The sequence below is a fragment of the Vombatus ursinus genome, unplaced genomic scaffold (genome assembly GCF_900497805.2).
Source record: "Vombatus ursinus unplaced genomic scaffold, bare-nosed wombat genome assembly UNPS02014935.1, whole genome shotgun sequence".
NCBI classification, from domain to species: Eukaryota; Metazoa; Chordata; class Mammalia; order Diprotodontia; family Vombatidae; genus Vombatus; species Vombatus ursinus.
In genome coordinates, this window is record NW_020954713.1 from 1,631,638 (window position 1) to 1,654,489 (window position 22,852).

Below are 22,852 nucleotides of genomic sequence, written 5' to 3' on the forward strand. Positions count from 1 at the left end.
CCGCCGCGCACCTCCCGCCCGTCCGACCCTCCGACAAACACTGCACTGCGCTTGCGCTGGGGTGACCCCACCAGGCCTCCGTCCCGCTCTGAAGTGCGCATGTCTGTATCTGTCACCGCCCGCCCTTCCCTTTCGGAGCTCGCTGCACCTGCGCCTTCTCCTTTCCTCCCGCCCCGAAGGCCTACGGTGCGCAAGCGTGGCAGGAAGGCTCGCGCCACCAAGGGATCGCCTCCGGCCACGGAGAGCAGTTCGTACTACGCCTGCGCGGGGACGCCCGTAGCCCACTGAGGAGGAGGAACCTTATAGCTCCGGGGATCGCTTTCTGGCCAAGGGGAGGAAGGATCTCTGGGCGCAAGCGCGCGCTGGCTCGCCGTGGAGGGGGAGGGGGAGGGGAGGGGGAGGGGAGGGGGAGGGGAGGGGGAGGGGAGGGGACTCCTCGGCGCGTGCGCGCTGGGGGCAGTGCCGGCTTTTTCCGGTCGCGGGACGTTAACGGTCGTTTCTAGCTGTTCCTCGGAGTTGCTTGGGGTCCTCTCCGGACTTGAGGCACAGAAAAGTGGGGCCTTTGACCCAATAACCCTGTAGGACCCTCGACGGGGCTGAGAGACGAAGACCGGGCAGGGGGATTCCCGAAGGTCCGGCGAACCCGCCTACACCCCCCACCCCGCCCGGTGTTCCTGCCCTGGTTGGCCCTCCCCCTGCTCCCCCCCCACCCCGAGGCGACGTCTTTAATGTCACTAATTAATACATCCAGCGCTTGATTACTCCTCACTAATTGAGACCCAAGATTAATGCCCAACCCTCAATTGGACCATTAAGGGGCTGGGATTATTCATTGAGCTGGAAGAGAGCATCATTTACGGAGGAAACCCGAGGCACCGAGAGGGAAAAGAGATTTGCCCGAGCCCCGGCCGCCGCTTGGTGCCAGATCTGGGCCTCCCAGACTTCCTCCCGATGCTAGGACGAGTGCTTTTTCTGCGACAGACCGACGTCCCTTCCTGGGCCCAGGCAGCCACCAGGCAAACGTAGGCCGGTGGCCACTGAAAGCAGACCTGCAGACTGCCGGGCTCCAGGGGCCATCTCCTAGCGAGAAAGCCCAACCCTTTCGTCTTTGATGGCCAGTGAAGGTTAGGCCTGGAAAGGGACCTTAGCCTGATCCTATTTTAATGAAAAAAGAAAAGGCTCCACGGGTAAAGGGCCGCTTGTCCAAAGTCACACCAGTGAATTGGGACTAGAAGACAGTTCTCCAGATTCCTTAGCCTCATACCACTCTGTTGCTCAACTGAACAAGAGCAGTTTTCCTTTTTTAGCCCCTCCCAGGGGCCTCCCCCTCCCAGGCTCAGAAAGAGTCAATACAGTCCCGCATCTGGGATCTTTTCAAGAGCCACTGCAAATAGTGTCGGATCTTAAAACTATTATAAGACAGTAATTATCAAAACTATCTAGTACTGGTTAAGAAATAGAAAAATGGATCAGTGGAACAGAGTAGACATACAGTACACAGTAATAAATGATTATAGTAATCTCGTGTTTGACAGAGATTTAAGCTTTTGGGATAAAAATTCACTATTTGGTAAGAATTGTTGCCAAAAAAAGGAAAACAGTCTAGCAGAAAGGGTATGAACTTACACCATTTACCAAGATAAAAGTCAAAATAGATACATGACCTAGATATAAAGGGAGATACAAGTAAATTAGAAAAACATGGAGCATATTATCTATCAGACCTATGAATAGTGGAAGAATTTATGGATAAATGAGATAGCATTGTGACATGTAAAATGGATAATTATGATTACATTAAGTTAAAAAGGGTTTGTAGAAATAAAAAAGATTGAGGAAAAAAAATTGATAGTTTCTCAGATAAAGGTCTCATATCTCAAATATATCACTTTGTCAAATTTATAAGAATATGAGTCATTCTCCAGTTGATAAATGGTCAAAGAATATGAACAGGCTGTTTTGGTTTTTTTGTTGTTTGTTTTTTGGGGTGGCAATTGGGATTAAGCAACTTGCCCGGGGTCACACAGCTAGAAAGTGTCTGAAGTCAGATTTGAAATTGGATCCTCCTGACTTCAGGGCCGGTGCTGTATCCATCGCACGACTTAACTGCCCCAACGGGCTGTTTTTCCATGAAGAAACCAAAGCTATATATAGACATATAAAAAAACACTCTGAATCGTTGATTCAAGAAAAGCAACTTTGAGATATCATCTCACACCTATCAGACTGGCTTAAAATAATAGAAAGGGTAAAGACAAATGTTGAGGAGGATGTGGAAAATTGGGTCACTAATACAGTGTTGGTGGAACAGGCTGGTTAGAAAACTCTATTTGATCCAGCAATACCACTCTTGGGTCTGTTTCTCAAAGTGATCTGGAAAAAAGAAAATGAGCCTGTATGTTTTAAGATACTCATAGCAGCTCTCTTTGTGGTGGCAAAAATTGAAGGGATGCCCATCAATTGGGGAATGGCTAAACAAATTGTGGTATATGATCGTGATGGAATACTACTGTGCTGTAAAAAATGATGAGCAGGTTGATTTTAGAAAAACAGACTTGCATGAAATAATGAAGAATGAAATGAGCAGAACCATTGTGTACAATAACAGCAATCTTGTTCAAAGAATAACTGTGAAAGATTAAGCTATTCTGAGTAGTATAAATACTCAAATCAACTACAAAGGAACTTCTGACTGGGTTCTCAACTGGGCCCTCACCTATGCTAGGCAGTCATTCTACACCTTCCTAATCAACTGTCTATCCCATACTATCCCACTTAACCACATCAAATTCTTCCAAACCTTTTATCCCTCAAACTTTCATGGCTTCCCTTCCCCCCACCTTCTTAGCTAAAAACTTTGCCTCATTTTATTGAAAAAAAAAAAAAAACCCAGTCCATTTGCCAAGAACTTCTTATATCACCCAGGTGCCTTCTGCTATCTGCTCCTTCACCTATCTCACACAAAGATGATGTCCTTCTTGCCAAGGCAGACCTCTCTACCTACACAAGTAAGTGTGCATCCCATTTCCATTCCATTTCCTCTAGCTGACTGCCTCTATCCTCATTCCCTTATCTTGTATCTCTCCCTCAGTCAATAAACATTAAGTGTCTACTATGTGCCAAGGCCCTATGCCAATCAATGGGGATACAAAAAGAGGCAAAAGATAGTCCTCACCCTCAAGGAGTTTGCAATCCAACAGGGGAGACAAAATTCAAACAAATATATCCCTGTGGCTCCTTCTCTACTGTTTACAAACATGTCTACATCTCTCCAATACTGAAAAACCTTCACTAATGTCCCACCTACCTTCATTTCCTCCTTTTCCCCCCCTTCCCCCTCCTCCTTCCTGATGTCATAGTCCTCTTCGAGAACAAAGGACAAACAACCTATGAGTAGTTTGAGCTGCCCCACTGGGGACCCAACTGGCCAGTTCCAGTTAGACAATGCAGCTCCTCTCCTCTCCTCTCCTGTTCACTCTTCACCTCCTCCTTCTGTCCACATAGGGTATCATACCCTTACCTGTGGGTATTCTGCCCAAAGGAATGTAAATTTTGATCCTTGAAACTAAGCAAGATATCTTGGGGTTTTAAGGGCTAGATTTCTTAAGGGCCATGCCTTAAACCCAAATCACTCTGGCTCTCAATGATTGGCCAACAGTAGGTCCCAGCCCAAGCCCTAATTGGTCATTGTTTGGGCCCTGAGGTGGCTCAAAGTGAATGTAAATAGCAATTGTTTCTGTTTTGGCCAGAAACCCTGAAAGTCTTCCGCTCCCAGATTGATATATTTTTTTTGACTAGGTAAAAAAGACCATTCTTTGCGTCATTTCTTACGTAGCCTTAATCACTGAATGGATGTTGCCTCAGTCAAATTGAGACCTGGGAAAGACTTTAGCTTAAAAATAAGATAAAGGGAGGCAGCTAGGTGGCACAATGGATAAAGCACCCCCCCTGAGGTCAGGAGGACCTGAATTCAAATCCAGCCTCAGACCAAACACTTGACACTTAATAACTGTGTGACCCTGGGCAAGTCACTTAACCCCAGTTGCCTAAAAAAAATATAAAATAAGGTCAAGGTCTGCCATTACATCTGGGGCCATATCCAGTCGTCCTGATATATATCTTGCCACTGGACCTAGGTGGCTGTGGAGGAGAAAGTGAGGCTAGTGACTTTGTACAGCCCTCCTTCACTTAAATCCAATTCACTTGTAAGTCATGGCATCAACTTTCTGATGTCATGGTCCTCTTTGAGAACACAGGACAAACAACAATTTGTCCTGGTTGCAATGGGTTGATCTCCAGGTTGGTGTCCATCCTCTGCTGGCCCTTGTGATTCTCCTACCTCAGTTTGCCTCCAAGCAGAATGGCTTCTGCTCTAGGGAGGACACTGCCATTTTCCCCACCACTGTGTAATATTGTCCCATATCTCTTCTTTGTAGCCAGATTTCTTGAGAAAGCCAACTACAATAGGTACCTCCACCATCCCTCTTCTCACTCTCTTAACTTCACTATCTAGATTCTGAATTCATCATTCAACAGAAACTGCCCCCTCCAAAGTTATCAATGATCTCTTAGTTGCCAAATCCAATGACCTTTTTGTTCTCTGCAGCCTTTGTCACTGTTGATCACCCTCTTCTCCTTGATACTCTCTTCTCTTTAGGTTTTCAGGACTCTTCTTTCTCCTGGTTTTCCTCCCTGACCACTTCTCAGTCTCTTTTGCTGGATCTTTATCTAGGTCACACCCACTAACCATAGATGTCCCACAGGAGTATATTGGATCCTCTTCTCTTTTCCCTCTGTTCTACTTCACTTCATCAGCTTTCAGGGATTCAATAACATCTTTATGCAGATGGTTCTCAAATCTGCCTATCTAGCTCTAACCTTTCTGCTGACCTCTATTCTCACATCTCCAACTGCTTATCAACCATTTCCAACTGGAGTCTTTCAGATATCTCAGACTCAACATGTTCAAAACAGAACTCATTACCTTTCCTCCCAAATCCTCTCCTCTTCCAAACTTCCCTATTGCTGTTGAGAGCACCATGATCCAGTCTGTCAGGCTGGCAACCTAGGTATCATCCTTGACCATCACGATTTTTACTGCCCCCCCCCACCTCATATCCAATCTGTTGCCAAAACCTTTGCAAATCTTTGCAAAATCTCTCAAACATCCACTTCTCTTTTCTGATACTGCCACCATTCTGGTGCTCATCTCACACCTGAACTATTGCAATGGCCTGCTGGTCAGTCTGCCTGCCACAAATTTCTCCCCACTCCAGTCCATCCTGCAGCTGCCAAAGTGATTTTTCTAAAGTTCAGGTCCCACCATGTCACCCCTCCCCCCAAACCCCAGCTCAATAACTCCAGTAGTTCCCTATCAGCTGTATTTGATCAAATACACAATCCACAGTTTGGTGTTCAAAGCCCTCCATTACCTGGTTCCCCCCATACACATTCCCAATTTTCTTGTACCTTACAACCTCCCAACACACACATGCTTAGATCCAGTGACACTGGCCTCCTTGCTGTTTCTTAAATAAAACACTCCATCTTTTGTCTCCAGGCATTTTTCCACCTGTCCCCCATGCCTGTAATACTCTCCTTTCACTCTCCTCTATGGGACAACCAAATAAATTTCTAAAACTATTTCAGATTTGGGGGTTTATTCTTGCAAATGACAATTCTAATGTCAGAAGTGGTATTTCCTTGCGGTCACCCTAAATAGACCTGAAGCTTCTCTGAGAACATGGATGCTAAGTAAGTCTCTGTGATCTTAGGATTGAGCATGGACAGGACCCAACCAACACTAGATCAAATCAAACACAGTCCCTACAAGTTCAGTTCAAACACAGTCCGGGGCCCTGACTCCAGGTGTCCAGAAAATTAAGGGGCTATGTTTGGCTTTAGCCCGGGAAAAGACTGAGGTGAGGTTATAATTAACCTAGGCCACCCTAATCTGCAAAATGAGTAATCTCCTTGGCTTGATCAACCAAGGGCTTGGTAAGCAGCTGTTAAAAAAAATCTGATTAGACTTAAATTGGTAGAGCTTTTTCTTTCTCTTTCTCTTTTAATTTCCCTTCCTGTCTTTCTGTCTTTCTGCTGCACTCTCCTATATACGTGGTCTGTGACTGGTCAGTAGCTGCCTTCATATCATGGTGAACATGGAGTTATGATCTCAGCCTCAAAAGCAAGAGCCATCAGTTCAACCTCATGACCTGCTGTGAAGAAACTGGAACCACTTTATCAGATATCTGTGTCTTGTCCTGGTTAGCTGATTGAAAAGACCCTAGGTTAGTGAAGGAAACTTATATTTGGTAGGCGGTGAGGTGGGTTTTGATTGGGCTTCCACTTCAGAAGTTATTTAGTGCACACAGGTCTTGTTTACCTTGGAGAACTTAGTGAAATTTTGCTGTATGAGGTAAAAATGTCTTGGGACTGCATTTCAGGTATAATTGTCTGAATTATCATTAAACCAAGGTCCACCCTTTGAGGGAAATGTCATGTACTGCTCACAGGGAATGCAGGGTCTGAGAATGGCTACATGTGAATGTTTGTGCCTGGGAAAGTTGAAGAGATAACCTTATGTAGGCAAAGTAGGATTCTCTTGACTCAGTTTCCCCATTGTGTTATTTCCTTTCTGAATAAGAAGTTTTCCCACTTGGAAAATTCTGAGCCTGGCAACAATACCCTATGAACAATGTGGAACTTTGCCACAGGATTGGCTTCTAATTACGACATTTTGTTGTTGTTCAGTTGTTTGTCAGTTGTGTTCAACTTTTCGTTTCCCCATTTGGGGTTTTCTTGGCAAAGATGCTGGAGTGGTTTGCCATTTCCTTTTCCAAACTAAGACATTTACCTGGAATCAGAGATAAGGGACTTATTCCCCTGTTATGCTTGTATCAGGTCAGTCTATGCCCTTGAAGGAACAGTCTTGATATTGTTATAACTGTGTCCCTCCTTTTTTCTTTCATAGCAAATTTCTGTAATTAGGACAGGTGAATTTTAAAGTTTTTGTTGTTGCAATACTAAAACATCTATGAGTTACTATAATAGTATGCAGGTATGAAAGATATTACTGTTTTTATCTGAATTTGTGGTCAACTCCATATCCTGAGCAGTTAGATAATTAAGTTCTTATGATTGTCATCCTGTTACTGATAGTTATATATTCACATATAAGATTAGGTCCTTGAAGTATCTTATTCTTTTATATATATATATATCCTCAAAAGAGGGGGATAGGATAGTAATGTAAAAGTTTTAAATTTATTGAAGTAGTAAAGTTCACTTTGAGAAACCAATAAGATAGATAGATACAGATGACATATATAGGCTTTGAGTATGTTTTAGTATGTTCTGAAAACAGGATTAAGGATGTTACATATAAAATTGCATTAATAATTATAAAGAAATTTTAAAATCATGTTTTTTTCAGTTTTGAAGTCTTTGTCTGATAATAATAAGAAATAGAAAGGCTTATTTTACAAGTTAGGGTTCAAGATAGAGCAAGTGAAATTCTCCTAAATTTCAGGTGAATTATGGGTTCCTAATTTGACATTATTCTTATAGCTCTGTTGTTAATAGGATCAGGTCCATAAAGTTTGAACTGGTTTTCATCACATGAACTAATTACTAGACAACCAAATTTACAAAACTGTCTTAAGTCCTTATAGCTGACAGATTTTAGCCATGTTATAGGGAATCTGCAAGGGTCTTGAAACCAGGGAAGTGAATCTGCTAGACACAGAGGTTCCCAAAGTAGGCGATACCACCCCCTGGAAGGTGCTGGAACGATTGGTGGGGGGCAGTAGTGGTCTGGAGTGCAATTGGGGAGGGGAATTGAATAAAAATAAGGGGGTGGAGGAAGTATAAGGAAAGAAGAGAAGAGAAGAAAATTTTGAAAAACCATTCATACATGTTTCATCCGTTGTGTAACAGAGTTAAAGTTGTAGTGATTACACTATTTTTCAAATAAAACACAAAATGCAAGGTATAACCAATCAGTGGTCAAGGCCACTGACATGTCTTAGCAAGCAAGTGTTGGCAGGGGAGTGTGTCACACATTGTCGGGAAGTCCAGCATGCATTGACAGGATTATATGCATGTGATGACTAGTTTACAATATACTATATGGCTACATAGCTCCATATTGCGTCATCAACATTTTAATGCAGGAAAAAACCCACAAATTTACAATAAATTGTTAAATTTAAGATGCATCATTTAAAAAATACATATATATATACATGCATATATATATATATATATATATATATTGTGAAATGACGCAAATTCTTTTTAAACTGTTAAAATGTTAAAGTAGATTTCCGGGGAACGCTGAGTAATTTTTTTTTAAAAGGGGTCAGTAGGCCAAGTAAGTTTGGGAACCTCTGTGCTAGAGGAACCCCTTCCAGAGCTGCCCTGAGAATGAGGCTTATTCCAGAATTTCCAAGGTAAGATGTTTTCAGGGATCAGGTGACTACATGAAATATCTGAGACTCAAGATGAAAAATGCTAATTAAATGGATGTTGGGAGTGGGTAACCATGAGCAAGGAGACTTGATGTTATTTAATACTGATGATCATTACTAGATTACTTTAGCTTTAATGATTGTCTAGGGATCAGAGCCATCCCTCCTGCAACTTTTCTTGTATTTATATTAACCTCACCTGACCAAAATTGACTTATGGAATAATAATGTTAACAGGTATATACCTCAGGTAGAAGGCAAAGGGATGTTTGAGTTTCCTAAAATTATTTAGTTATTTCCCTAGTCAACTGTATAAGGAAGGCTTTCTCTAACTCTAGTTTTGATATGTAAGTCTTATCTCTCAGTTAGTCCATTGTGAATCCTCTCAATGTAGTTTAATTTGTAACATGACTTAATTTACCTAAAAAATCTGTTTAGTGAGATTGTCTCCTTAAGGGATATATGAGATTATGACTGCTTAACTAAGTTTGTCCAACTTTTATGACATTGAAGGAATCATGGGATTATGATTTTTGTGATACATGTGGCCACAGTGTACTTGTTTCCTGGTGTAAACTTAAATCTCTGAGTTACAGTCCCTGAGACTTACTCAAATTGATCCCTCTGTGAGACATTGGGAAAAGTTTGTTACCAATATGGCCCCTATCCCCTCCTTTAAAGAATTCTATCAAGCTCTAGATGAGATAGGTAGTGAGGAGGATGCCACTGAGTTGGGTTTTCATGAACTCCATTTGAAATCATAATCCAGGGGCAGCTAGGTGGCACAGTGTATAGAGCACTAGCCCTGGAGTCAGGAGTATCTGAGTTCAAATCTAGCCTCAGACACTTACTAGCTGTGTTGACCCTGGGCAAGTACTTAACCCTGATTGCCTACAAAAAGAAAAAGAAAGAAATCATAACCCAGCTTTCTGCTTCTGTAATTATGTTTCTCATAGTATGAGAATTTTGGGCTTTAATAAACTCAAGAGAGGAAAATTATGGAAAATGCTTTATTATGTTATTTGGAAAATGTGTTATTATATTGTTTAAATTTAAGTTTTTGTGACTAGTGATTGTTTGAAACTAGAATGTCACCCTGATCTCAGTAACTCTCCAGGATTTGTATTTCCCCCATTTCCTGGATATACCCAAAACATTTGTATTTTGGATCCACTCAGGTCTTGTTTTGGTTTTACCCAAGCTTGTGTTTTGGCTTCGTCCAATTTTTGTTGAATGTTCACATTTACTGATAGTCATTTCAATCTATCTTACTTTTAAGTTGGTGGGTTTGTTTGTGGGCAACCCTTATTTAAATCCTATATATAGGGGCAGCTAGGTGGCGCAGTGGATAGAGCACTGGCCCTGAAGTCAGGAGAACCTGAGTTCAAATCCCGCCTCAGACCAAACACTTGTCACATACTAGCTGTGTGACCTTGGGCAAGTAACTTAACCCCGATTGCCTCACTTAAAAAACAAATAAATCCTATATATAATGTAAACTTTGCAGACCCTAGACAAGATGGAGTCACACTTTTCTAGCTCACTCTCCTGTACCAAATGACCCAATAAATTTCTTTCTGAAACTATTTCAGATTTGGGGGTTTGTTCTTGCTAAAGACAATCTCTACCTCCTGGCTTCCCTGGCTTCTTTCAAGTCCCAGTTAAAATCCTACATTCTAAGAACCTACAGCTGGTTCTTAGAGATCAGATAATCCAACCCTCATTTTATAACATTGAAAGGATAAGTGATTTGCTCAAGACATCTCAAGTCAATAATCACAACAGATAGACTTTTTTCTTGTCTCTGTCTCCAGACCTTCCTTTTCTTCCCTTTTTCTTCCTCTGCTTAGTGAAGTGGAGAGTTGGATTTGCAGTCAGAGGACCTAGGTTCAAATTCCAACTTACTATATGTTTGATCTTTTAGACAAGTCACCTCTCTGGTACTCAGTTTCTTCAGCTGTAAAATGAGGAAGTGGTACTAAAATGACCTTGAAGGTCTCTTTCAGCTCTAAATATGATGCCATGTCCTGGTCAAATTACATCTGATAGTGTTAAGTACTATGCTTCACATTTTTGACCCATCCAGAGAAGGCAACTAGAGTTGAGAAGGATCATGAAATCATACAAGGATGTAACAAAGGAAATAAACTAATCACTCTCTTTAAATAAACGAACGATTGTCCTATCGAAGAGGTATACTTACTCTGCTTGAGTTCCAAAAGAAAAAACTAGGACAAATTAGTGGAAGTCACCATGATAAGGAAACAGATTTCAGCCCAGTATAACAACTTCCTGAGAAAGTTGTCCAAAAAAAAAAAAAAAATGGACTTGGTTGCCTCAGGAGATAGTGAATTTCCTGACGTCGGAAGTCTTTTAAAAAGCTGGATAATTTTATGCCAGGGATGTTACAAGGGGTATTTTGCTAAAGGCATGTGTTGGAGTAGATGATAGGTCAGCCTAAGGGTTTCCTGTTAGGATCGTAGGGGATGAGTGAATCTGGGGATCTGAGAGAGGAGGAAAGGACCTGGGTTGGGGGAGAAAACAGTAGGGGCTGAGTTGGGCAGAGAAGCACCAGAAATTAGTGTAGCAATCACTGTCTTTGTTTGACATTTATTAAGCATGTGCTTGGTTTCCTATTGAGCCTGCAAAAGATGCAGTTACAGTTACCCCTTCCACATCGAAGGGAGTTGGGGCATGGCTGGAAAATCCAAGTAAAAATTTTTGGCCCACCCTTTGTGAAGTCTGATTTTTTTCTTTTTCTTTTATGGGGTATATACAGTACCTTATTGTAAAATTGGGGGTAAGTATTAAATCATAGCCTGTCCACTGGCCTTTGCATGTTGTCTGCAGCTTCCACAAAACTCCCCAAAAATTCTCATTTAATTTCTTATGCCGACCCTCGATATACCAAAACCACAATCAGGAAAGTTGCGTTGTAGAAGGGATAACTGTACTGTCTTCAGGGAGCTTCCACTTTCTCAACTTAAAAAAATCTCAGTTCTCCAAATCCTTTTTCAAAAGTGTTTATAACAAATAGTTTTTATAAATAAGGGATTGGATTCGGGATTTGGGGAACTGTCCCTAATCCCCCAGGAATGAATGCCAGATACTGCAGTGGGAGAGTATTCTGAATCACCCAGGACTGTGGCTTTTCACTCTTTCCACAATAACCTCCTCCCCCTTTTTTTCTCACAGTCTAAGGCACTAAATGAAGAGAAATGGTTCGGTGAATAAGGATAAAGGAAGGATATCAGTCCTAGCCAAGTAAACTGGGCTGACTCCAGCCTCAGACTGGAAGGGGAAAACCAGCCAAAAGAGACAGGTGTGGCTGTCTCTGAATTCCAGGATTAAGCTAATCCCACCATGAGGAGCCTCACCCCTATTCCACAGGCCTAGAAGTACTTCCCAAACCTGTCTAAGGGCTTTCCTTCAGCCCCACCTTCCTCTGGTTTCTGCCTTTTCTCCCTAAGGTGTGGGTCCCCCACCCTGGTTTTAGCTTCTCCAAGTGAGGTCTCCCAAACTGACCGAATCCCCAGGGACCCTTCTTACTCCTCCTCCATCTTCTCTCGCACTTCAGCAGGCAGTCCCTCATACAGGGCCTCCTCCACCAGCAACCCTGATTTTTTGAGCCCCCCACAATTGCCAAGTTCTTCAGGTAAAGCCTCTAGGCGGTTACCCTTGAGTTCCAGCCGGCTGAGGGTTTGTAGTGTGGCCACTCGAGGGGAGAGCTGGTTTAGATGATTGTAACCCAGCAACAGCGTCCTCAGCTTCTGGCAGAAGAAGAGTTCATCTGGGAGTGCCTCCAGGGCATTGTAGGAAACTGCAAGGTGCTGCAAGTTTTGGAGGATGCTGACCTCTTGGGGCAAGGAGCGTAAGCCGTTGTGAGAAACGTCAAGCAGGCGGAGGTTGGTGCAGAAACAGATCTGGGGCGGCAGGGTCTCCAGCTTGTTGTGACTGAGGTACAACTGCTCCAGACCCTTGAGTTTGCGAATGTGTTCTGGGACATAGGCAATCTGGTTGTGCCACAACTTGAGGGTGACCAGCTTGCGACAGTGCTGAAAGCTCAGGATCTCCTCGATGGAGCGGAGGTGATTATCCTTCAGGTCTAACTCCTGTAGCGCGGTCAAGCTAAAGACGGCGTGGGGTATCCTCTCCAGCCCACAGCCCACCAGCTCCAGCTCCCGCAGCGCCGTTAGCTTCTTTAACCCGTTGAGGGTCAGTAGCCGTGCCCCATCATTGTGAAGGCTGAGCCGCTGCAGGTGACCAGCCACATCCGTCACACTGGGGGGCACTTTGCCTGCATTGCTTCTCAGGGAGAGGCTCTTGAGGAGCTTCAGCTCTTTGAGGCTCTCCAGGTTAGCCGCCCGGCTAAGCTCTGCTGGGAAAAGACCCTCAAGATGGAGCTCTTCCAGGCTCCGGAGCCCAAACACCCACAGGGGCACTTCACGCAGCTCCTCACACTTCACCCGTACCACCTTGAGTCGGTCCCTCAAGAAAACAAAGGAGGAGAAGGGTAGTTTGGCAGGGGAGTGGAGGAGGCTGAGCTCTTCCAGGTGGACCAGCTGGGAGAGGGTTGGAGGAAAGGTGATGTCACAGATGGCCTCCAGCTTGAGAACCTCTATCTCGCTCAGCTCAAATACTGTGTCAGGTAGACCAGGCAGCATGCAGAGTGCCAGCTCTAGCTGCCCTCGCCCATTGCGCTGAAGCTTCTGGCGCAGTTTCTCTGGTGTCCATTCATGGTTGAGGTTGAGTTGCTTGAGCCGGCTTTCGCTGACCTCAGAGAGGAAGACAGCGAAGCGTTTAGAATAAAGCGAGTCATATTGGTCAATGAGGTGGAGCATGAAGGCAAAGTCGTTCTTGACGTCTGGGATGTCACCCATTCCTGTCTCCTCTCTCACCGAACAGAAAGAATACTCCTTGAGGGGCCGGTGGAAGAGCCAGTAGAGTGTATAGAGGCAGGTGAGACCATAGACACATACAAAGGAGATGTAGCAGAAGGCCAGTTTGGCAAAGAGATGAGCCTTTGTGTGGTTACAACAGAAGTTGGCATAACCTGTGACTTCTGCCGTCTCCACCTGGCAGGCCACCAGGAAGCTAATCTTCTCCACATAGATGACGTTATAGATCAGAATGGCCAGAAACTTGCACACCTTGAGCACTGTCTGACGGATGTACATGGTATATAAGATGTCACCCTCTTCCACATGCACACGGAACTTCTTAACCTTCTCAAACAGGGCCTTGGCCTGCTCCCCCTCTTTTTTGTCCAACAGGGTGACAGCTGGTGGCTCCATCACCACCTTCTCTGGCTCTGTCAGCACCTTCTCTGACTCACCTGTCTTTCCTGACCCAACTATGGCTGTGGCTGTTAGCCGTCCTGAGGTACCTTTGTGGTTCTCACCAGAAACTTCTGACAGGGCCCGAGTTGTCCATGGTGAGTCAAAGCATTTGCCCAGGATAGAAATGAAGTGCTCAATCTTGGAACTGGTTCCAGGGAATTTGAACCAGAAGCTTGTGCAGACCATGAAGATGAGCGTATGGATGACAACCAGGTAGGGAAAGTACTTGGCATACCAGTGGAGTGCAGTCTCATAGCAGAGCTGGTTGATGAAGCTATATTGTTGTAAGTCCAGGTTGTTCTTGAGGCCACTGAGCTCCCGAAGGTCCTCTGTATCCCCAGAGATTCCCCGGGGCAGCTCCCCACATGGGGTCTCTGATAGATTCTCCCGGGGTACATGGCTAGGCAGACAGATGATCTTGTCCTGAGTCACCTGGGGATAGGGGAGATAGGAAAAGAAAGGATAAAAATGCCTAGAGAGGCTGATAGGAAGAGCCTGGCACGGTGGCCAGAACTACTCTGAGCCTCAGTTTTTCATACTGTAAATATAGTCCCTCTTCCTCTCGGCTCTCACTTTAAGGATTTTACAAAACACACAAAGTGCTCCATGAAGTTAAGGAATTACTGGAGTGCTGATCACATATGGGTGTGCCAAGTCTTAGCACTGGCCCAGGTTTGGGTCCTGGCTTCTCTGAGCATCACATACTCAGGAGGGATGGAAGAGATTATCTCTCTCACCTCTTCAATTCAACCTTACACCACCTTGGCCTTGGCGGCTGGGTTTCCATTCCCTTTCTCCCCAGTAGTAATCCTCTCTCCCTTCCGTCAGGGCCCACCCCCAGCCCAACTTTGGGGTTTTCCCAGTTTCTTATCGTGGTGTATCCAGAGGGCCCTGGACCCTCACCTGCAGGGTGCAGCCAAAAACCCCGATCATGAGCATGGCCACTGTGATATATTCAGCTAGCACATCCCACCAAGGCTTCAGCACTTTGAATGCTGGCTGCTGCTCCGTGAATTGCTTGAATTCAGCCACTGGGATCATTCTGCCTCTGGAGGAATTACAGAATGTCAGAATTGGAAAGGACCCTTGAGATCATTTTGTGAGGAGGAAACAGAAGCCTGGATAAAGGAAGGGACTTACCCAAGATCCTGCAGTGAGTTTTAGTGGCAAAACCAGGGCTAAAACTCAGTGTTTCTGACTAGTGCTCTAATTACTGTATACTGCTACCTGGAAATGGTGCAGCCAGAGAGTAAATCAAGGGGCCCAGAGGGCAGGAAAGGACCAAAGCATTCCTTGGGCCCCCAAGCCATCTACTGTCTTATCCTTCTGCCCCCACGATCTCCCTTCCACAGCCTGATGCCTTTTCAGACCCTTCCACCTCATCAATCCTAATCTTCAATTCCTAACTGTCTCATGTTCTCATTCTACAACCTGAATTCAGCTGAACACTTCCTCTCTCTGTTAGTTTTCCCTCCCCACCCTATCTCTTCCTTTCCTCCCAGAATCCAGGGATCAGAGTAGGCTTTAACCAAACACCACTCCCTCCCTGGGACCCAAGCTGCCGATTCTCCACACAGTCCCTCATCTGACTCCCAGGAAACTCCAGACTCTTAACTCTCCCCAACTAAGGCCACAAACTGCCTCAAGGACTGAAGTAGCTTGGGAAACTCCTGCCTCCCAGACCCTGAATTCCCACTCTGGGCTTACTAGGGGTGGGACTGAAGCTGTATACTTCCACCCCCACCCAATGGGGGCACTCCCCGTGCCACCTCCAACCTAGTGCCACCTCCAACCGGAAAAGCCGGCTAGAGCCTAGCTCTGGTTACCAGGGCCCCAGGGGCAGGGAGTGGAAGAGTTGAATGGGGCGGGTCAGCTGGGCCTTAGTAGGGGGGAGGCTGGACTCCTAGGGGCAGGGGCTCAGGCCCAGCTCAGATAGGAAGTGAACAACAGAAGCCTGAACAATAGGTGGGGTGGAAGAAGACAAGGTTACCTGGCTTAGAAAAGGGAAAGACTAGGGGACAAAGGAATGGGAAGCCTGGATCCTAGCTGAGAAGGGGGAGCGGCTACATTTGGGGAGTGAAGCCAGGATGAAGAGGCAGCCACCCAGGCCCTCCTTGTCTCTCTGTCCTTGGGTGTCCTTGCAGACCAAGCTATTTTTCCTACTTTGTTAAATGAGGGGGTTGGAGTGGACAATTTATTTCTAAGGTCCCTTCCAGCTCTGATATTCTAAGACTATGACTATTATCCTGGGCCCTGGGGAGACACAGGAAGCCAGGCGTGGGGTGTAGTACTGGATCAGGGCCAGACACCACCTACCATGGTATTTGGGCTGGCTCCTTGTCCTCTGAAATTAGCCTCCTTCCTTGCCCCACTCTCTCTCAATCTACCCCTCTCTTTCCCTCCCCCCTCCCAAGTTCTACAAGCCCTAAGGAAGTATGGGAAGCAAGACTACCTGGACATATCCTTGGGTAGAGATCCTGGATTCAGAATCTGAAAAGAGGCCTTGGGGGTGTGACATATAGGAAAAGCTGGGTCAGAGAAGAGGGACCCAAGAAGATGGGAGTCCCATACATACCTCGGAATTTCCTGGTCAAGAGGAGCTAGCCATGGAGGAGGGTTGTCCGGTCCCAGGTGCTCTTCCCTTTAGGGGTAGCACAGAAGAGACTCCAGGAGCCATTCCCAGATCTTTCCTATTACAGAAGCTGCCCCCTAACCCTGGCAATCCCGTCTCTTGATCCTCTGTCTATCCTGAGCCTGTAATCATTACCCCTGCCTCCACCTCCATCATTCTACTCAATCCCCACAATACGGCAACCTAAATCGAAGTTTGGAGAGCCACTGGCAAGCCCTATTTATTAGCTGTGTGACTAGTGCAAATTACTTCCCTCTCTGGGCCTCAGTTTCACTGTCTGTAAATGAGAGAGTCGGACAAGATGTTCTCTAAGGCCCCTTCTACGGCTCTCAAAATACCTTACTGGCCTGTTCCTCCTCTCTCTGTTCTGCCCAGCCCTAGGCCCAGAATTCATTTGGGGAGTTGGAGATATCCAGATTAGGTTTCCACTTTAGACTCCTACCAATTCCCTTTGGAAGGAGCTGACAAAACCCTGCTGATCATCCCTGAGCCCCAGCCAGTATCACTGATGTTTCCAATCTCTCAGCCCTGGCACGTTCTTGTACAGAAACAGTGTCTGAGGATGGTAGGCCAGTGATCATAGCCTTATGTTTAGGTCCTCACAAATCAGTCTGCTCTACCAAACCCCAGCATACACACACACACACACACACACAAGTCTACTTAGTGTGTGCATGATTGTGTGTATTCCAGCAGAGGCAGGTTCAGACCTGTCTTTTTTCACATGGACCCTCCATTCACATACACACATCTACCAGGATATCCTGACTCACACACTGACACACACACATGCTGACACACCCAAAGTTATAGTCAGAGGCTCAATTCCACACACGGTAACCAAATTACACACACACACACACACACACACATACACACAGAAATACTGATATTCACAGTCAGTGTTATTGGCACACACTGGCACATACCTACTCAGACATGCCCACACCCATGCTTGCTTGCAGTACATGAAAACATACAAAGACAGAAACATCTACATGACCATAGACCTGCAGAGCACACACACACATGCAGGCATATTTGTGATAACAGAAAAGTGTGAGTGTATTTGCATAGACATATACTTGGCAGCGCTGATAGAAGACCTGGGGTCAGAGGGTCATGAGGCCTTGGTTCTCTCCCCTCACATTGCCGCTATCCTCATTCTAGCCCTTTTAATCCTCTGCCGGCCATCTCTAGTGACAAACTCTTCAAAGCCCTCCACAATCTGCCTCCCACTTACCTTTCCAACCTCATTTCATAGGAATCCCCTTCACAGTCAAACAGGATGACTGTCAGTTTTCCTGGATGGCTCTCCACGGATCATCCTCCATGATCCACATTTTGCCTCTGAGCATTCATTCACATGAGGCATGCCTGGAATGCCCTCCCTCCTCAGCCTCATGGCTGCCAAATCTTGTCTTCCTTCAAAACTCAATTGAGATGACACCTCCTCCTCCTCCTTAAAAAATCCTTCCTTGATTCTGCCTGGCTCCTCCATCTTCCTTGTACTAGAAATATTTGTGTTCGTATTGTGTCCCTCAAAGTAGAATATAACCTCTTTGAGAGCAAGCACTATATATTTCTCAATATCCTCCAGTCCCTAAGAGTGCTGGCACTTAGTAGGTGCTTCATATATGTTGTACTGTTGTTGTGGTCTTCACCGTAGATCAGCATGGAAATCGTTTGTTAATTATGTCTATCATTGTAAGTCTCACTTTCCACAGCCAACATCAAGTGTTCTCCCATCTTCCACCCCCCAAAAAACTGATGTCAGTTTGTCCTCTTCGAGAACGGAGGATGAACAGCCATAACAACTCCCCCATTCTCTCCACCCCACCCGAAAAACTAAGCCAAATATACCACGTATCAGCTTTGGTCACAAAGCCCTCATTTCTGCTCCAGTTCATACCACGCTAGGGAAAATCTTAGAAACGTACTCAAGAAAGACAAATACTGAGGAAGAATCACAATTTCCATCATGTATCTCAAACGCACAATTGATGAGATGCATAATCACAGGCAGACACAATGTTACTCATGGTGGGTCACTCAGTTACAGGCTCACACAGAAACAGTGGGCTTGCCCAGAGCAAGGGTCACCAGCCCACCAGTCTCTCTTACATACTGACACACACGGTCCTAGTCACAAATACAGGGGGTTACAGGCAAACAGAGGCACAGATGAACAACATCAGACACAAAGTACATTACAGACAGATGGACACAAACACACACACAGTCCCAGACAGAGACCGAAATGCCCAAATGTAGAGTGGCATATAGAATCATAGACACACAGGAATTGTCATTATCTCTGTCTGTCTTTAATTCTAACTTTGTTGTCCCAAACCTATCATTAAGCCCCCATAGACACATGACTGTCTCCACATGCTAGGATGTTGTCTGAAAAGGATTCTGGTGGAAGGGCCCAAGGAGAAGAGACCTCTGAGGACTGAGGTCTCAAGTGATGGGCACCATCTACCCTGTGGGCCACAGTGATTTCAGACACTCCAAGGCAGGCTCCGTACCCTTGACAAAAGCCTGATATGGCATCATCAGGACTTCATTCCTTTGAAAGCATTTAACCCTGCCCAAATGCCAATATGTGGGAGGGTCCCATAGCCATTCATTTCAGTCACTGACTCCTTTGTGGAAGAGGTTCATCTGTTCTTTTCCTAAGATCGGATCCATAATGGGATGGGAGCCCTGGATGTCTGGGGCATAGAGTAGGTAAGTGGGGCAGGAAGACCACAGAAAAGAGAGGCCAGGGGACTCATTCATTTCAATAACCTGCCAATGGTCTCCTGACTAGCCTGCCTTCCACCTTTTATTCTCTTCCCTTACCTCTAGATGGTATTTCCTGCATAAACTACCAGGTATCTTCCTAAAGTCCAGGTCTGACCATGTCCCTGACTGAACTTTCCATAGTTTTCCCCAGCCTAGAAGGGAAAAAGGCACTGCACTTCTCTCTTGAGATGCTGTGCTAACTGGTCCCAACTTACCCTCGTGCAGTCATCTCTCCCTCGGCTCCATGTACCATCCCCTGCTCATTCCTCTGCCTTAACCTTTGCTCTGTCACTCCCCTTCCCAGATGTCCCTCTTTTGTTGTTCTGCAAATCCTCTCCATCTTGGTCTTTCAGTGCTCAGCTCAAGGCTCACCTGTGGGAAGCCTTTCTAGACCACCCCAGCCCCATCTGAGCAGATAGCCCCTACCTGTTCTTTGGCTAGAGAGCTAAGTATCTGCCCTATAATACTGGATTCATTATGGATTAATTATCTTCATCCTTGTGTTAACTCTTTCAGGAGATTGGTAATCCCCAGAAGTCAGACACCCATATATTTGTTAATCAATCAAGTCACAGACTAGTTTTAGCAATAGGATAGTGGAGTGCTCATATGCTAAAGACTGAGGATCTCAAAGCTGACTGGAGGGATAGGAGTCAGAAATCAAGTGACAGGATTTGGGATCTTGAAACTAGAATCTGAAGGTCAGGGGTCCGGATAGGGAAATAATCCATGCATTACAGGGTCTATGGTGACAGAGATCTGGGCTGGGCCCCATAACAGGATCTGTGGTGACAGGGTCTTAGAGTGGAAGAGATCTGGGCTGAGAGGGAATCCAGAATAAGTTTGCCCTCAGTTCTTTTCTCCCTGAATCCCCCACTCAGCTGAGGGGCGCAGCCTCGATAGCACCGACAACTTCCCGGGTGTAGATCTCCCTGTCGGTCTTTCTTTCGCCTCTCCCAGCAGATTCGGTGTTCTGGAGTACACAGCCCCACTGTCCCAGCAGATCTCCCTGTCTGTGGGATAATCCCCACTCTCCCCAGTAGAGTCTCGTTCTCTGGAAAGATCCACTCTCCAGACTAGTCCTCGTTTTTCAGGTCCAGATCCCCAGCCTTCAGGTTTCTCCCCACAGGTCCCCCTCCTAGTACAGGGACAACTCCCTCCCGCCAACCTCTTGGGACAGATTCTCCTGGTCCAGATCCCCAGCCTTCCGGACAGATCCCTGTCCTCCGAGGAGGTTCCCCTGCCGGGACAGATCCCCACTCTCAGAACTGAATCTAATGTCGGGACAGACCACTCGCTTCACTCACCCTCCGGTGCAGCAGTCGCTCAGTCCCGGCTCTCGGGAAATTCGCTCCGGTCTCCTCCGGACGTCCCGAGCAGCACCGAGGCCAGGCTGGTGAGTCAAGTAGGGCGTGGCCACTGGAGCTAAGGAGCCCAGACCGCTCCGCCCACCTGACCCCGCCCCTCACCCTAGCCCTACTCAGTCCCGAGACTGGCGGGAAAGGGAAACTGAGGCGGAGGGTCCCAGGAGTCAAATGTCGATGCTTTCAACTCATGTCTGGTCACTCTGGGACCCCAGGCAAGTCAGGGGAGGCTTGTAAACTGGGCAACATAGTTGGGATAGCTACATAGTCCAAACTCCTGGATTCTCTGGAGATGAAGCCAGTCATTTGGAGTCAGCCTCAAAGGAGGTTAGAAGACTTTCCTATAGGGCTTTGTACTGGGCCACCAGGGGAAACTAAGCCTCAGACACTTAGAAGTCATTCTGAGAGGAGAAAGGATTTAGGTACCCTGGCTCCCAGCTGTCTAGCATTTCCTTCTCTTCTTCCCAGGCAAGCAGTTCCGGCTAAGGGAGAGGGAGAGGTAGGGTCCTTTATTTCCCCTCAGGCAACCAATCCCCAGAACAACCCACGAGAGGGAATATTTGGGAGTCCGCACCAAGGGAGTTGGGACCCTCATCCAGCCATTCCCCTATGGAGGCAATGGTTAGGTTCAATAGCTGCAGGGAAACCATATAACCAGCCTAAGGGGTTCCACTCCTTTCCCATTAGCCCTCAGGGCTGCAGGGCAGGGCCTGGAAGGCAACCAGGTTCAGAACTAAAATTGGGAAATAGGAAATGTAGAATCTTAAAAGGCTGATTAACTCCAGGGTTGATGTGGGGAGAAAGAGTGATTGGAGCTTCTGATGAGTAAACCTGGAGATCAAGAGATGAGAACTTCTGATCAGAGGGTCTTGCTCTCTTCTCTTAAGTGGGAGCAGACACTAAAGTGTTCTTCTATTCCCTTTCTTCCCTCTGACCACTGGAGCCTCTACCATGACCAGCAGTCAGAAAAGGGAGGGTTCAAAGGGAAGGTCCCCAGACATTGGGACCTGAACAAAGACTTGAGCTAGAGCTCTCCTCTCTCCCAGGGATCCTGTCCCTACCTAGTTCTGCTTAAACTATGTCTATATTTCCTGTCTGTCCCTAAAGAGGGTGAGCTGGCTGAATGGGGGAGCTAGTCAAGAGCTCATCCAGGATGTCAGGTTAGGTGAATGGAGCACAGGAGGTCAGCCCGTAGAATCCTTCGCTCACCTGAGGCTCTGTGACTTATAGGACAGCACCCCTCCTCCTCTTCTCATCTCTCTTACTCTTTAACATTTCTGCCACCTTTCCCCTCTCTCCCCCCTCCACTCCCCATTAAAAAATAAAGAAGCTGGGGAGGCTTAGGAAATGCCTAGATGCCTAAGTCCGTGGAAATTGGAGATATCCACTGAACTCCCCTTCTCTCATCTGATGCTGCCACCCCTCTAGTGCAAGCCCTCATCACCTCAAGCCTTGATTATTGCAATAGTCTACTGGGGGGGGGGGGTGTTTACCAGCCCCAAGTCTCTCCCCACTCCAATTTGTCCTCCATTCAGCCACTAAAGTGATTTTCCTAAAACTTAGGTCTAATCATGTCACCTCCCTACTCAATAAACTGGAGGCTTCTTGTTGCCTCCAGAAGCAAATACAAAATGCTTTGTTTGGCATTCAAATCCCTTGATAACCTGGCCCCTTCCTACCTTTCTAGTTTTCTTATACCTTGCTCCCCAACATGTACATTTCGATCCACTGACACCAGCCTCCTGGCTGTTTGACAAGACTCTCAGTCTCTCAGCTCTAGGCAATTTCTCCAGCTGCTCCCCATGCCTGGTATGCTGTCCCTCCTCTGCTCCAACTACTGACTTCCCCAGTCACCAAGTTTGTGTAACACAAAAAAATTCAGTGAGATTCCTTCTTTGCCGATTTTTTTCCCAAATAGTTATGTGGAATCCATTGTTCTTCAAATGGTAAAATTCAGTTGTGAATCTGTCTGGTCCTGGTGATTTTTTTCTTAGGGAGCTCATTGATGACTTGTTCAATCTCTTTTTCTAAGATAAGGTTATTTAAGTATTTTGTTTCCTTTTCTCTTAATCTGGATGATTTGTATTTTTGTAAATATTCATCAATTTCATTTAGCTTGTTAGATCTGTTGGCATACAATTGGGTAAAATAGCTCCTAATAATGGCTTTTTTTAAAAAATATATTTATTGATTGATTAATTGATGGATACCTCCAGCCTCCAAGTTTTTGCTCCATCTATTATCCCATACGTCTCAGAC

The 22,852-nt window shown here is 45.9% G+C and overlaps 1 protein-coding gene across 2 annotated transcripts; it reads right to left on the bottom strand.

Moving 5' to 3' along the window:
• Window positions 1-11,475: 11,475 nt before the first annotated feature.
• Window positions 11,476-20,613, bottom strand: LRRC8E (leucine rich repeat containing 8 VRAC subunit E). Of its 2 annotated transcripts, none has more exons than XM_027844069.1 (3): window positions 20,537-20,613; window positions 14,711-14,855; window positions 11,476-14,239 (listed from the first exon to the last, which is right to left on the bottom strand). In XM_027844069.1, the coding sequence occupies exons 2-3, from the start codon at window positions 14,846-14,848 to the stop codon at window positions 12,014-12,016; spliced, it is 2,364 nt and encodes a 787-aa protein (XP_027699870.1). In that variant the 5' UTR covers window positions 14,849-14,855; window positions 20,537-20,613; the 3' UTR covers window positions 11,476-12,013. The 2 variants fall into 2 exon arrangements, with proteins under 2 accessions (XP_027699870.1, XP_027699871.1); XM_027844070.1 differs by lacking the exon at window positions 20,537-20,613 and adding an exon at window positions 14,948-15,260.
• Between the last annotated feature and the right edge of the window lie 2,239 nt (window positions 20,614-22,852).

What these genes read in the sequence shown, in the direction of transcription:
- LRRC8E (XM_027844069.1), bottom strand. Translation starts at nt 14,848, where the DNA reads ATGATCCCAGTGGCTGAATTCAAGCAATTCACGGAGCAGCAGCCAGCA. An exon ending in TTTTTGGCTGCACCCTGCAG is followed by an intron (nt 14,240 to 14,710) that starts GTGAGGGTCCAG and finishes CCCTATCCCCAG; the next exon opens with GTGACTCAGGACAAGATCAT.